This window comes from Xenopus laevis, chromosome 1S (assembly GCF_017654675.1).
Source record: "Xenopus laevis strain J_2021 chromosome 1S, Xenopus_laevis_v10.1, whole genome shotgun sequence".
NCBI classification, from domain to species: Eukaryota; Metazoa; Chordata; class Amphibia; order Anura; family Pipidae; genus Xenopus; species Xenopus laevis.
The window spans coordinates 48,421,710-48,436,605 of record NC_054372.1 but is presented as its reverse complement, the minus strand read 5'-3'; the positions used below and the strand labels follow the sequence as shown (position 1 = coordinate 48,436,605).

The 14,896-nt window shown below is 37.9% G+C and overlaps 1 protein-coding gene across 4 annotated transcripts in view; it reads right to left on the bottom strand.

The window, feature by feature from the left end:
* Positions 1–14,896, bottom strand: part of LOC108704365 (type II inositol 3,4-bisphosphate 4-phosphatase) — a 339,921-nt gene that overhangs the window by 231,523 nt on the left and 93,502 nt on the right. For all 4 annotated transcript variants that reach the window (XM_041579561.1, XM_041579564.1, XM_041579563.1 and 1 more), the window contains one exon: positions 6,962–7,078. In XM_041579561.1, coding sequence (XP_041435495.1) covers positions 6,962–7,078 — 117 coding nt within the window. The remainder of the gene's footprint in view (positions 1–6,961; positions 7,079–14,896) is intronic.

Genomic DNA, 14,896 nt, shown 5'->3' with positions numbered 1-14,896 from the left:
CATTTACTGTAGAAACAAGTCCTAAAACTTGCTGTACGAGGATGGATGGTGCTAGAAGCATGAGGCCTCCTCAGCAAAGGAAAATCCTGTGTGGTAGAGACAACTCCTGTAATAACTCACTTGAGGTCTTGACTTTAAGCTTACTGTAGTCAGTAGAGTTGTCAGAGCCTCCACCAAGTAGAGCAGAAGGATTAGGAATCTAGGGATCACCCAACACCATTGGCCCTTAGGCAGATTAAACCAAAAGAGGAAAACTTTCAGGGCCTTGTACTGCTGGACACCGGTTGAGGTGACTAACTAATCGGTTCAGAAGAACAAATTTACAGAAAGATCTACAAATCATATATGCCAACACAGAGTCCAATTTAATTTATTTTTTAAATTTGAAAAAATCCCCTTGATGAAGAAACCTTTCCATTTGGAAAATATCTACTGTATGTCTATGAAATTGCATGTCACACATAGGCAAATAATACCAACTACTGTATACAGATATTGTAATGCAAATTTTTCTAATTTTCAATATGTTTCCCCCATTTGTAAAAAAAAAAATTGTGGCATCAAAATAGTTGAGTAATTATATGTGTCAAAAACAATATATAAGTTTTTAACGTTTTTTTTTCTTTATACCTGAAATTTTATACATGGCTACACATTCGCATACAATGATTCCAGCTCCATAAATATGCATGATTTTACATAGTTAACTAATGTTTACAATGGAATTGTTGGTTTATTCTAATACCATTAAAATAAGAACTTTAACGAATAGTGAAAGTTAGCTTGAGTTCCTGTTGATGCTTCCTGTAGTAGAGCTGTCTTGCCCCTAAGAATAGATATTAACCAACTATCCAGGAGTAAAAAACTAGTCATTTATATTAATTGCAATATTTCTGGCATATAGGGGTAGCATGAATATTTCCCACATGTTTAAAATTGAGAACTATGCTTCTTTCAGCATCCCTAGTATTCGCGAGAAATGACACAATTAAGTCATTTTAGCAGCTATGGCAATTTATCAGGTACAATTTATGTGCTTGGCCAACAGTCACCATGACATTGTGATTTACTACAAGATGGTACATGTGAAAGTTTTGGTTTTTATATGAGAAATGTTATCTCTGTGATGACACATATATTTTTGACCATGAGCGAGAAATAGATTTACAGCAGCTTGGATTTATGTAGCCATTGTTTTATTGGGCGCTCTGAGCTTTACACTTAATTCATCTACTATAACTTGCTCCTAGACTTCTCTCACTGTACTTTGTCTTCTACTGCTGTAAAGAGGACAGCAATTGAAGAAGCAGCAGAAAAGATACAGCAATTGTGACGATTGCCAATACAGTTTTGACTTTTCCTTCCAATGCTGTGCACTGCATCAAAATAACCTATAGTTTTATTGTACTCAGTAACAACTACTATCTTATTTAATCCAGCATTTTTAAGATGCATAGCTTATTCCTGATAATGCTTTTGTATTATGAACAGGGCCGCCATTAGAATTTGGGCATCCATGATTTTTATGCCCCCCACAACAAGTAAAAAAAACATTGGTGGCTAACCCCCCCTACAAGTAAAAGAAAAATTCCATTGGTGGCCATCACCCCCCCACACACACACAAAAAATTGGCATTGGTGGCCTGTCCCACCCAAATTAAAATAAAATGGAAATTACCAAATTAAGAAAATAAATGGTAGTCAGGGCCTCTCAAACAAATAAAAAAAATAAAACAGTGGCCCCCCTACAAGTTAAAAAAATGGTGAGGTCTCCCATAAAAGTGGCAAGGATCCCCACATAAAGTAAATAAAAAAAATGCTCAGGGGTTTAAAAAAAACAAACAAAAAACATTAGAAGTCAGCCCCCCCCTCAACAAATTTGAAAAAAAAAAACCTCCATCAGTGGACAGACCCCCACAAGTTAAAAAAAAACATTGGTGGCCCCACATGAATTAAAAAAAAAAAAATGAGTGCACAGGAGTTCAAAAAACAAACAAAACCCATTGGTGTTTCTTCTTCTTCCATGACTCCTTTCATTGGCTTCAACTAGTACTACAGTAACTGAGTGACTCAATGGGGACCCGGGCTAATCCAGGAAACACACCACAGCCGGGTTCCCTTTAACATATAGAGGCCACCGGGCCTGGGAGAATTCTTCCCCCAGTACCACCCTGATGGCAGCCCTGATGAATAGTGCATGATACAGTCTTTCAGGATAACAATCTGTCTGGCTTTCTAGTAAGAACAGCTGCACACCGGACATGTTTAAGTCGGCTACTGAATCTTGACGACAGCTTGAATATAACCAGGGAAACGTAAGAAGGGCTGCTCATGGCAATGCAAGAAAGTGACATCAGTGATTATGATACATGATTGACAAACCCTGTTTCAACCTATTCAGTAATTAAAATTCAAGTCTAATCAGAACATGCACTTATTTGTAAGGCTTACTTTGCATAAGATATTCTATTTATATTAAAAAATTGATTATTTGCTTTATGTGTGATGATACTGACTCAAGTTTTGTTAGGCAAGAGATAATAAGCACTTGGGGGGTACCAGAATTGGTTTCCTACACAATGCACTGAAATCCAGGACTTGTCCTTCCTGGGCATATGCATTGAAAGACCTAACATATAGAATTGAAAAAATTAGTAAGCTCCCGTCTAGCCCCCCCCCCCCCACCAAAGTTTTGCATATTTCTGTGATTTTCCAGAAAAAGATACAAGATATTTAGGGAAATGTTTAGGCTGGAGTGGAGCTGATTAATGCAATATTGTTTCAATAGAATATATTATAGGGGAATATATAATAGGGGTTTTACTGGGCTGGTGTATAACCTGCCAAGGCCAGCCAATAATACCCTAAATTTCAGCCCCTCGTCTGTCCCCTTAAGTCCCCCGACCTACCCAGAACCAGCCCAAAATATACTCTTTCATTTGGAGTAGAGGCAGGAGGGCGGAAGCCTACTTTTTACACTGCAGTTACTTGCTCAATGCTCCACACAATAGATAAAGTGCAAAAAGATGGAACTTTGCAAACAGCATGAGGCATTGTAAATAAACCCTATAGTCAAAAGGAAAGCCAGATACTGCTTTCAAAATTTACAAAGTAACATATATTGGAAAACTGTTTACAAATATCATTTTTTTTCAAAGGCAAAGTTGTATTTTTGGGTTTACAGAATAAACAGAGAGGATGGGAAGACTAAATAGGGAAGACAAAATAGACCCTGGTGTTGGTGTTTCAAGAACACAGAAGCCCAAATAGCCCCCCCATAGGCCCTTAATATATCCTGTTCTAAGTATGTACTATACATTTTGTAATATATAGAAGGGATATCAAAGGACTACTTAGAAATTATTAACATAGCTATATCAAAAACCTTTTGGAAAGGGGGAATCAGCATATTCTCACATCAGCAGCTCTAATCCTGCCACTAAGAACAAGTCAAATCAGCATGCCTGATGGGAGTGGAGCAGCAGTTAATTAAATAGGGCTTTATTTAATAGTCCCACTTAATTAAACAGCAGAAGAGTTTTGTTGATGTTAGAGTTTCAATCTGTGTATTCAGATTTCCCAGAGTCACTCTCTGGCTTTCATGACAAACATTTCTCTGCACAGGCAAGTAATCATCCTCAGATTAATCTTCTTATGTCATTGAAGGTTTTAAGTCGGATACAGATCTAGAACAGATTTCTGAATAGAGGGGTTAGTTCAGTTCATAAAGTTTAGATTTAACTGCCACTGCTTAATGCAATATATATATATATATATATATATATATATATATATATATATATATATATATATATATATATATATATATATTTTTTTTTTTTTTTTTTTTATTTATTTTTTTTTAAAGGGGGCACATACTAAACTGAGTAGGAATAATGCAGCAAACTGTACAAGCACACACTTTAATACTAACTAACTGGACCCAGTCTTGTTGGCCTTTATTTCACATGCAACAGTAATGCCTGGAAAAAAAACATTTGCATTACACACCTAAATTAGCAAATACAATCTAATAAATTTTGTTTTCCCCATTTCGAATCCCCTTTCCATGCCCTGGTTGTGGTATTTGAAAGATAAATAATGAGCTCCTTCTTTCCACAGTTGTTGCATGTGTCTCAGGATTAGAGGGCATCTATCATAACAAAACTGTTTCCTCCACTAGTGATGCAGGCTAATCGGGCCCACACTAAAGCTGGGAGAAATACTACTGCTTTGGGCAAAAAAAAAAGCTGATCACACCTAGGGGAGGGGGATCTTCCAGTGCATTTGATGGCCTTTGATCACATGCATGCTCTCTCACACAGAGTGTGACGTAAGATTGGCGGAGGACAGTACATTATGCACTAGTGCAAAATGAGGGAGCAAGGACATTCTTTTTAATGTAAGTGCACAGTCCCAACATGGCCAACCAAATTGGGAGCCCCCCTCCCTACACAGGCTGAATAGTGTTTTCTGACAAAAATAGTATTGTTTGTTCCAACCAGAGTAAATGCTGTCTTAGCACACAAACATTTTCCTTATAATAGATGCCCTTTATAAATTACAGGAAATGTATTAAAAATAAATGGTTAGCTTGATTACCTACCCACTCTTCCTCCCACCAATGCTCTACAAATGCCAGAAAAGGGATCATGTTAATCTACGGCTCTACATTGTAATCCAAGAAATAACTGGAAAAAAAAATCTAGGGTACAGATGGATATTATGCAAGCAGAATGCATGTCTAACACAAGCCTTTTTATTCAACCCATGCTGAATACAGGCATATACTACATCTCTAAATACTGCACAAAATCCATATACATATAACCAGGAAACCACCAGCCCATAGCACACTTGAGAGATTAGCGATTTACCTGAAAAAGTAGTCTGCCGAAAATGCATTTATTTAATCTCCGAGAGATTTCTAAGCTTTATATTCAAGATGTAATTAGTTAGCATTCAATTTCTGCACCAACTAACATTTTTGCAGGTAAATTCAATCATGATGACAAACTCCTGAGCCATACTCTGATTGTCCTCGATGGCCGTCTCCTTCAATCTCTCGCAAGAATGGAGGAGTGACAAGCCTAGCGGACTCTTCTAATCCTAAATCCCACAATTTTACTATGCAAACTGTAACAGAATAATTACTGGAATGGAAACACCAATATATTAGCTATAATAATAGCATTTTGAAACTAAAGGGCCGATTCACTAACTTCGAGTGAAGGATTCGAAGTTAAAAAAACATCGAATTTCGAAGTTTTTTTTGGGCTACTTCGACCATCGAATGGGCTACTTCGACCTTTGACTACGACTATCGAAGGATTCAAAGTAAAAATCGTTCGACTATTCGACCATTCGATAGTCGAAGTACTGTCTCTTTAAAAAAAACTTCGACCCCCTAAAAGCTACCGAAGTCAATGTTAGCCTATGGGAAAGGTCCCCATAGGCCTGGCTAACTTTTTTTGATCAAAGGATATTCCTTCGATCGTTGGATTTAAATCCTTCGAATCGTTCGTTTCAAAGGATTTAATCGTTTGATCGAAGGAATAATCCTTAGATCGTTCGATCGAACTATCTGCGCTAAATCCTTCGACTTCGATATTCGAAGTCGAAGGATTTCAATTCCTAGTCGAACATCGAGGGTTAATTAACCCTCGATATTCGACCCTTAGTGAATCGGCCCCTAAGTGTCAATGTGGCTGATATCTTTTCTTTTCAAAAACCGATGCATATTAGCAATGGCTACTCTCCGTAACCTCTGTACAACAAGTATGCGTTGTAACCAGCATATTCACATATCATGACCTCCCAGATCGAACAAACCAAGAACATAACAGTAGTCACTGTGAGAGTCTTTGATTGAGCAAGAAGAACAATGCCCAATTCACCAAATCTGATTGGCATACATTACAAAATGTTGTTGTACATCAAATGACTGAAAATGTCTCAATTTGTTCTTTTAAACTTTGGAATATTCACACTAATCCCAAGAAAAAAATAATTGCTTATGTTCTTGTTTATATTCACCAATAATAAACAGGCTAAACCCAAAGTTGGGGCCCATCTGTACTCACAGAACAAACTTTCTAGGCATAAGAATACATATACTACTTAAGAAACTTCAAAATGTGGGTGGCACTTTACCAAGTTGGCATTAAATGTAGTAAGGAAAGAATATAAGAAAAATATTTAACAACTTTTCTAATCTCATGCAAAAGGGTTTAAAAAAAAGAAAATACATATGGCAATTTCATATCCCTGGTTTTCTGTGTGCTTCAAAGAGCTGTAGATTAAATGCAAAGCACGGATGATAAAGTTTGATAAGGAATCTGTTATTCAAACCACTCTACTTTGCCAATGGAATTGCATGAGCTAATTTTAATTTTACAAAAAAATGTAATGACATGACATTCTGCCAAATGTTTTGTTAACATTGATATAACAGGTTAGCAGATTGCTGAAAAGTGGGCCCATTTGCGTGAGCTTTATTTCTTGTAAGGTTATTTGCAGTTTTTAATTTAATCCATCTGTTCCCTTTTTCAAGCTGCAGGAAAGAATGAGACCTGCTCCACCGAGTTCTAAATACATCTCTAGTTAACCTCTTTTCCAGAAGATACTGTATATAGCCCAGCAAAGAGCACCGCTGGAACGCATCTCGGGTCACATTCACAGCAATAGGGTTGAGTTCATCAAATATAAATGTAATACATGCATTTTTAAAGAGCTTCTGTTCTGTCACTTCTGCCTGAGAAGGAAAACAAAGCATCCTTCAGGCTTGAGACCATCCACTTAACACTTTAAAATGCAATCAGGGAGCAGACAAAACACAAAATGGCACATCTAGTGCGCTCACCCTGCTCACTGCAAGCTCTGAGAGCATTCTTAGCAAAAGTCCTGGACTTGACAGATGCAGGTTAAAGAATGAGAGGTTTAACAGCCAGTGGATACTCACGGTTTCTTGGGACTTGTCCTTGACATCATATACGGTTAGTTTTATTTTAGTTTCCTCGTAAATGGGATACTCCGAAGGAAACGTCACACCAGTCAGAAACAGTGGGTCCCTTGTTGCCTGTATAGCACAAGGAGACAGTCTGAGCGCACAGAGGTGGCAGCTTTTGGAAGCTCAGAGAGCAACTGACAGACATGCATGCAGACAAGTAAACAGAAGGATTTTGGAGAACATTTTTCGGGGGAATGTAATTAAAGTCACAAAGAGAAAAACTATTTGCACCAATAAGAATAAAAAAATCCACATCTCGCAATGTAATATTGTTTCTTAAACTGTTATTGCATTGCAAATTTTAATTGCGCATTGCGTATTTTAATTGCGCACTTTTAAGTAGTGCTTGAAGGTGTCATAATCTTTTGGAGCAAACATAACTACTTTTTCAGTACAAAGTTTTAGTACATTTACTGCGCATTGGCGCAATCGGTCTTCCATTGTCGGATGTGGTCGCTAAACAGTTTCCCTGTTTGCAAAAGTTATATTAAATTCGCACAAAGGCAAATTTGTTCGGACAGAGGCATAACTTTTCGCATTGCGAATATTTTTTCCATTACCGACTTTTATTACATTCCCCAATAAATGTTCTATCTAAAAGGGGACACACAAAGAAATCTGCCAGCCTTTAATAAAAGAAAACTTGTAGGGGAAACAGTTTGTATTTTTACTTTCATATTTACATACTTCTAGGAAGCTGAAGGCAGGAACATTTTCTTCTAGTCAGAATAAGAAATTATATTTGATGGCATATTTTCCAAGGCATATTTTTGGACCTATAAATCTGGTCCAAACCTTGTGCACTTTTGTTTCCTATTTGTAGATGTGTGTTATCCACTTGACTAAAATTGTAAGCTCTATGGGGCAGGGACCTCCTTGCTCCTTGTCTCTTACAATCCATAATTATTTATTAAAATACTTAGCCTCTCTTTGGGGGTTATTTATCAAAATCTGATTTTTTAAATAAAAAAAAAGTCAGGACAAACTAGAATCTCTGATTTGCCCTTATTTATCAATAAATATAGGATAGGATCTCTGCCATTGACTTCTACAGGACCGCGACAGGTTGAAGATTGGAGTATTTTTGGATTCTGACTTTTTGCAGCCTCTGGGTATAATAAATCTCAAAAAACGTGAGGGTTTTTTTTCCCACTAAAAATTAGGATTTTATAGTAAAAAAAAAACCAAACAATTTTTTGAGTTTTTAGCATTTGGACAACAACCCCTAAAGTGTATGTTTTGACATTGTAATACTGTTCAGATTTGTGTATACTAGTAGCCAGGGCCGCCATCAGGGGGGGACAGGGGGGACAAGCGTACCGGGCCCGGGCATGAAGGGGGGCCCGGCAGCGCTGCATTTTTTTGAAGATCCGGGCCCCCCTTACGAGCGCCCGAGCCGTACGTCTTGCCTCTTCAGTGCCGAATGCGGAAGTGCCGAAAAGCCGAAGCCGATGCGACGAAAAGACCCGAAGTCACGGAAAAAGCCGAAGTCACGAAGCGCCGAAAAGACCCGAAGTCACGAAAACAGCCGAAGCCGAAGTCCTGAAGCAGCGCAAAGACCCGAAGTCACGAAAACAGCCGAAGCCGAAGTCCTGAAGCGGTGAAAAGACCCGAAGTCACGAAAGGAGGCGAAGTTGAAGTACTGAAGCCATGAGTTCAATTCTACTGAACACCAGTTTGTGTTTTTTTTTTTTTAATCCCCTGGCCACCAATGTATTATTTTAATATTCTATAGGCCCCTGCCACCAATCTTTTTTTTAAAACTTTTGTTTTTGGGGGCCCCAATTTTTTTTTTAACTCGTAAGGGGCCCCTTGCCACCATTGTTTTTTTTTTTGGGTTTTTTTTTTTAAAAAAAAAATTAATTTTCTTTTTGGTGGCCCCAAATTTTTTTAACTTGTAAGGGGGCCCCTGCCACCAGTTTTTTTTTTTTTTTCAAAAAAAAATTTTTTTTTAAAATTTTTTTTGGGGCCCCAATTTGTTTTTAACTTGTAAGGGGGCCCCTGCCACCATTTTTTTTTTTTTTTTCAAAAAAATTTTTTTTTTGGGGCCCCAATTTGTTTTTAACTTATAAGGGGGCCCCTGCCGCCAATGTTTTTTTTTTTTTTTTCAAAAAAAAATTAATTTTTTTTCAAATTTTTTTTGGGGCCCCAATTTGTTTTTAACTTATAAGGGGGCCCCTGCCGCCAATGTTTTTTTTTTTTTTTCAAAAAAAATTAATTTTTTTTCAAATTTTTTTTTGGGGCCCCAATTTGTTTTTAACTTAGAAGGGGGCCCCTGCCACCAATGTTTGTTTATTTTTTAGTTTTTTTTACATTTTTTTTTGTTGGGGCCCCAAGTTTTTTTTAACAGGGGGCCCCTGCCACCAATGTTTATAAAAAAAAAAAAATTTTAATTTTTTTTTTTTTGGGGCCCCAATTTTTTTTATAAGGGGGCCCTGACCATCAATAGCTTTTTACAACTTGTGTGGGGGGGGGTTACTTTTTTAGCGCTGATGTCTGTGTGGTCTTTTAACTGCGATGTGGGCGGGATATGGGGCGGAGCTTGGTCGTCAGTGTGGGCGGGGCCCAGGGGGCCCCAAAAATTTTGTTGTACGGGGCCCCGTGATTTCTAATGGCGGCCCTGCTAGTAGCCATATAAATAAATTTACACATATATACATATACCAAAGTACGGGTGGTTGAACTGAAACTCTCAGATAAAACTGGGGATACCGGGAGCTGTAGCTCTCTAATACCATGATTTTCTATTCAGCACAGTGTCCATTCCAGTTGTTGTGACTTCACTCAGAATATCATAGTAACATAGTAAGTTAGGTTGAAAAAAGGCACACGATCATCAAGTTCCACCTGTTAACTGTATTTTAACCTGCCTAACTGCTAGTTTATTCCTAGGAATGCATAATAAACTCATTTGAAGCCTCTCCAATTTACCTCAGAGGGGGAAAAATTCCTTCCTGACTCCAATATGGCAGTAGGACCAGTCCCTGGATCAACTTGTACTATGAGCTATCTGCCATAACCCTGTATTCCTTCACTTGCTAAAAAGCCATCCAACCCCTTCTTAAAGCTATCTAATGTATCAGCCTGTACAACTGAAATTCCACATCTTCACAGCTCTCAATGTAAAAAACCCCTTCCGAATATTTAGGCGGAACCTCCTTTCTTCAAATTGGAATGAGTGACCTTAGTCACCAAGTACCTTCTGTTATAGTTAACATTTACAACGACTCGAGGGGCACAACATTCCTGATTTCAAGAAGCAATGAATAAATAGTTACATAATGAAAGTAAATGAGTACACCAATCAAATGCAGATGTGCCCTTAGGGAAGTCAATTTCCTTTCAACCCTTCCCTTCTTATTGAACTGGCTTCCTGTAAGGATAAGTGTAGATGAAGAGCGGACTCAGTGCCATGGATTTTAAATACCATAAAGGGGATGTAGACCCCAATATAATGTTCTGCCTAATTAAAGAAAATCTCATATGAATTAAACACTTTCACTTGTTCTGTCTGCTTAAACAATGTTGCAGGAGCCAGCCTTGCATGATTCTTCACAGTTCTCCTAATGAGCTGCTTTTAAAAGGTAAAAGCACCAGGACAGACAGATGCTGGTTCCAAAAGCAGTTTTATTTACAAATAACTTTAGAACCACTTTGGATGTGTAATCGATGTCTACTGGAAAGTTGCTTTGAATGACAACATTTTATTTTTGGCATTATATCTCTTTCGGTTCTGCTAAGACATGGCCATGTAGGAATACCTATTTATAATTGCCACCTACTTTGGCTATTTCTTTAAAACTAGTACTAAGTCATAAATCCATGTTAGCTCTTGAAGAGGTTACTTTGCAATACAGAACCAGCTAAGCCATTAACATGAATGGATATCTCAGTGATCATTCACCAGTACTGTTATTATAAACAGTTTGTTTCTTATGTCAGTCTGTTTTAAAGAGTGTTTCCTTAGGGCCAGCTGTCACTGTTCTTTGTGTCTAGTTGGAGGGGGACGTGTGCTGTAATTCCTACAAACATCCAGGAACTATGCTGATTAAGGCAAACCAAGGAACCCAGCTGTAATGACAGAAGCATTTGGGGATTAAACGCGACTGACAATGATATCAGTTTCAGCAAACCCTGTTAGTGTCAGTTGCATGTACAAATGTACACTTTGTTCTCGACAGTTGCCTTTTTATCCATTCCCTCTGATTTCATAACACCCACTTGGCCTATATACCACCAGAACATCTGTTTTCAAATTCACTTAATATCCTTATAGTTATCTCCATATTTCATTTACATCAGGACCGTAGAAATTTTTGCACTATAAATAGATATTAAGCTACTTTCTCTATTGGAAGATAAATTGTACTTTGTGAGTGAGAGTCAAAGCCGCATTCTGAACCAATATCAAAATGCTAATAATCTGTATTTGTTTCAGTAGGCCCAAGCATGATATAAAATTTATGTATTGATGCAATCCAAAAAGTGCTCAGCAGCAGCTTATTTGTGTGTACAATTTGGTGTATTTATTAAGGGTTGAATTAAAAAAAAATTTTATGACCAAATTCGAAATACATGGCTATACATGAAGAGATCCGCCCGTCTGGCGACATCGACAAACGTGCAGATCTTTCTCCGATATGGCCACCAACGGCAGGGTTATTTCGGGGTTATCCGAACATTTGGCCCTAGCGCTGAAAAATTAAACCTTCACGATCGATATCGTGGCCAGATTTCAATTGGGAAGACCCGTCGGAAGACCCCATACAAGGGCAGATAAACTGCTGAATTGGTCTAATAGACCAATTTGGAGATGTTTGGAGCCTTCCTTTTTGGAGAAAAAACTCAAATCGAGTTTGGTCGAATTCTAATTGAATTCGAGTTTTTGGGTCGGTAAAATTAGTCCGAGTTTTGGAAATGTGTCTCCCCGTGTATGCAAATTTGTTCCATGGCTCTGTATGGTTTATAACAGTGGGAAATTCACCCACAAATGTTCTTTTTACATTGCACCATTCCTTAATTGCAAAACATACCGAACGGCAAAGTTCAAGATGAATTTTGGAATTCCAATCATGTCTGCCCAGTCCCCGTATATCCCTGGGGTGATGAGAAAGCTCTGCTCTACAGATGAAGTGTATTGCTACTAACTTTTACATTAGACTTGTGGAGGTGACCCTCCCAAAGTCTAATGGATTTTAGGGGGTTAAATATGTCACTCAGGCCGGTATTTGTGGGCAGGCCATAAAGGCCAGAAGCTAGGGTGGCAACGTTTCAGGGGATGGCATACACAATATTTAAAAGAAAAAGACATGACACCCAAGATAAAACATGCCAAATGTCTGTCTTTAGGTGACAACAATATAAGCTTTTGCTCATGCATAGTGTGAGAAAGTTAAATAAACATGACTGCTCTTATAGAACCAGTAACAACAGTAATGAAAAGGTTGTGTATACTGGTAAATATAAATATACAGGTATGGGGTCCATTACCTGGAAACCCGTTATCCAGAAAGCTCCGAATTAAGGCTATTTCCCATAGACTCCATTATAATCAAATAATCCAGATTTTTAAAAATGATTTCCCTTTTCTCTGTAATAATAAAACCGTAGCTTGTACTTGATCCCAACTATAAGATATAACTAATCCTTATTGGAAGCAAAACCAGCTTATTGGGTTTATTGAATGTTTATATGATTTTCTACTAGACTTAAGGTATGAAGATCCAAATTACAGAAAGATCTGTTATCTAGAAAACGCCAGGTCCTGAGCATTCTGGATAACAGGTCCCATACCTGTACAAATATGTATTTTGAAGAACCCCAAGCAGCCCTATCTAACATTGCTCTTACACAGGAAGATTAAACAAGAGTCAAGCGTGGATCCTGGCTCTGCAGAACGACAGAATGAAAACCTCAAGTAAAATAGGGCAGTTGTTGGCAAGAAAATTATTTAGAAGTGATGGATTTAAACATAAAAACGTTAAATGTGCAAAATAAATTTTGCTGTATGGAGTGACTGGTCCTTTAACCTTCCTTTTCATCTAAAATAAATAATAAGTAGCTTATAGGTTGAATAACTATCTGGATATAGTACATGATAGCCCAGAGGATTATAAATCTTAAGATATCAACCCACACCTACGGGATGGTAAAACCAAACTTAGATCATTACTAATAGTCTGAATATCAGGCAGGCTCACACATGTCCTGCATGCTACTTAGCCCGACTGTCATTTATAGAACACTTTTTATTTTTTGAGAGCTGAAGCCTCATAAAGGAAAAAAGGCAAAGTGCTTATCCATTATTCTCAGGAAGGAACATTTCATATGGAAAATATAATCTTTTCTATGGTCTTTTACTGTACATCTGAAGTATTTTGACATCTGAATCCAAAGCCTACATGCCAGCATATCCATTTAAACATCAAAATGTATGCATAATATAGCATTCAGTTCACTGATTTTATAATCTTCTGTCTTATTATTATTCTTTCATTTAAAGAGCTGACATATTTTACAGTGCATTGCAGAAAATGTTCAGTCATTCATATCAGTCATGCCCCAGCTGAGCTTGTAGTATAGTTTTCCTGTCACAGTCACCTAGATGCCCATCTACACTATGGTCAGTTTCATTAGGAACCCTTTAACCTACAGTAACTATGTTTTTGTAGTGTGGGAGGGAATGCATAGAAACACAGGGAGAATATAGAAACTTCATGCTGACAGAACATCACCCACTTCACTGATATTTCACCAGTTTTCTATTCTTTGAGTTTGTATGTAGTCACCATTGGCACAATCCACATTATATATATGTGCTTAATATCCTTTTATGTACTGATATTCCTTATTACAATGTACTGGAGCGATAAAAGGGTGAATTATTAGGGAGGGTAACAGCTGTTTCCCTTTCTGGGTTAAAGTGTTCCCTGGCAGTTCTGCAATTGAGAGAGAGAGAGATAGAGAGAGAGAGAGTGTTTTAGGCTTAGGGCAGTTAGTAGAGCACTCAAAGGCTCCAGTGGGGAGGTCAGTGGGGAAAGTACCCCAGGGTGAGACCTGCCAGCATAGGGATTCAAGTAATTAGGCTCATAAACAGAGAGATTTGTGGATTAATGCACCACTGTAAGCATCTAGTAAGCTTTCTAGCACTGAGGATTAATTTACCTATAAGTGAGGACTACCTCTAGTTGCAAAGAATACTCTGCCTGTGCTCCACACCATCCAGGGAAGTAATTATTTTTAGTTAAAGAATATGGTACCATCCGTGCAGTACCACCAAAGAGATTGAGAGTAGTGATGGGCGAATTTGCGCCGTTTCGCTGCGCCGAAAAATTTGCGAAATTTTTGAAACGGCTAAAAATTCGCCAAACGGCGCCGGCTTCTCGTTTTTGACGTCTGAATTTTTGCGGGCGTTTCGCAAATTTTTTCGCTGGTGGCGAATAGCGCAAATTCGCCGCAAATTCGCCCATCACTAATTGAGAGATAAAACATATTAAATACAATATTTGTTTTTAGAACCACATGCTCTGACGTTTTTGACAGCTCTTTCCTGTGTTGTAAGTCAACATGGTTATCTCTTCCTCCATCCTACAGAGAGAGTTCCATGACACACATGCGCTGCCGGGAGTAAGTGTCCAAACTGGGTAAGAACTAACAAATTGACTTACTTTTATGCTTCATGCAAACCTTACAGCTATTTTGTTTTCCCATAAGAGTCTCAGAAACTAAACCAAAGATGGGGCATGGTTAAAAATGTCTCCTGTTTTCAAACTAGGACTGCTGGAAAATAAATGATGCAGTTTACTAATATTTATATTGTATTATACAAAATTTTTCTTATATGTTTCATGCCCTATTAGAACCCATAAGAAGTGTAAAGAGCATTGC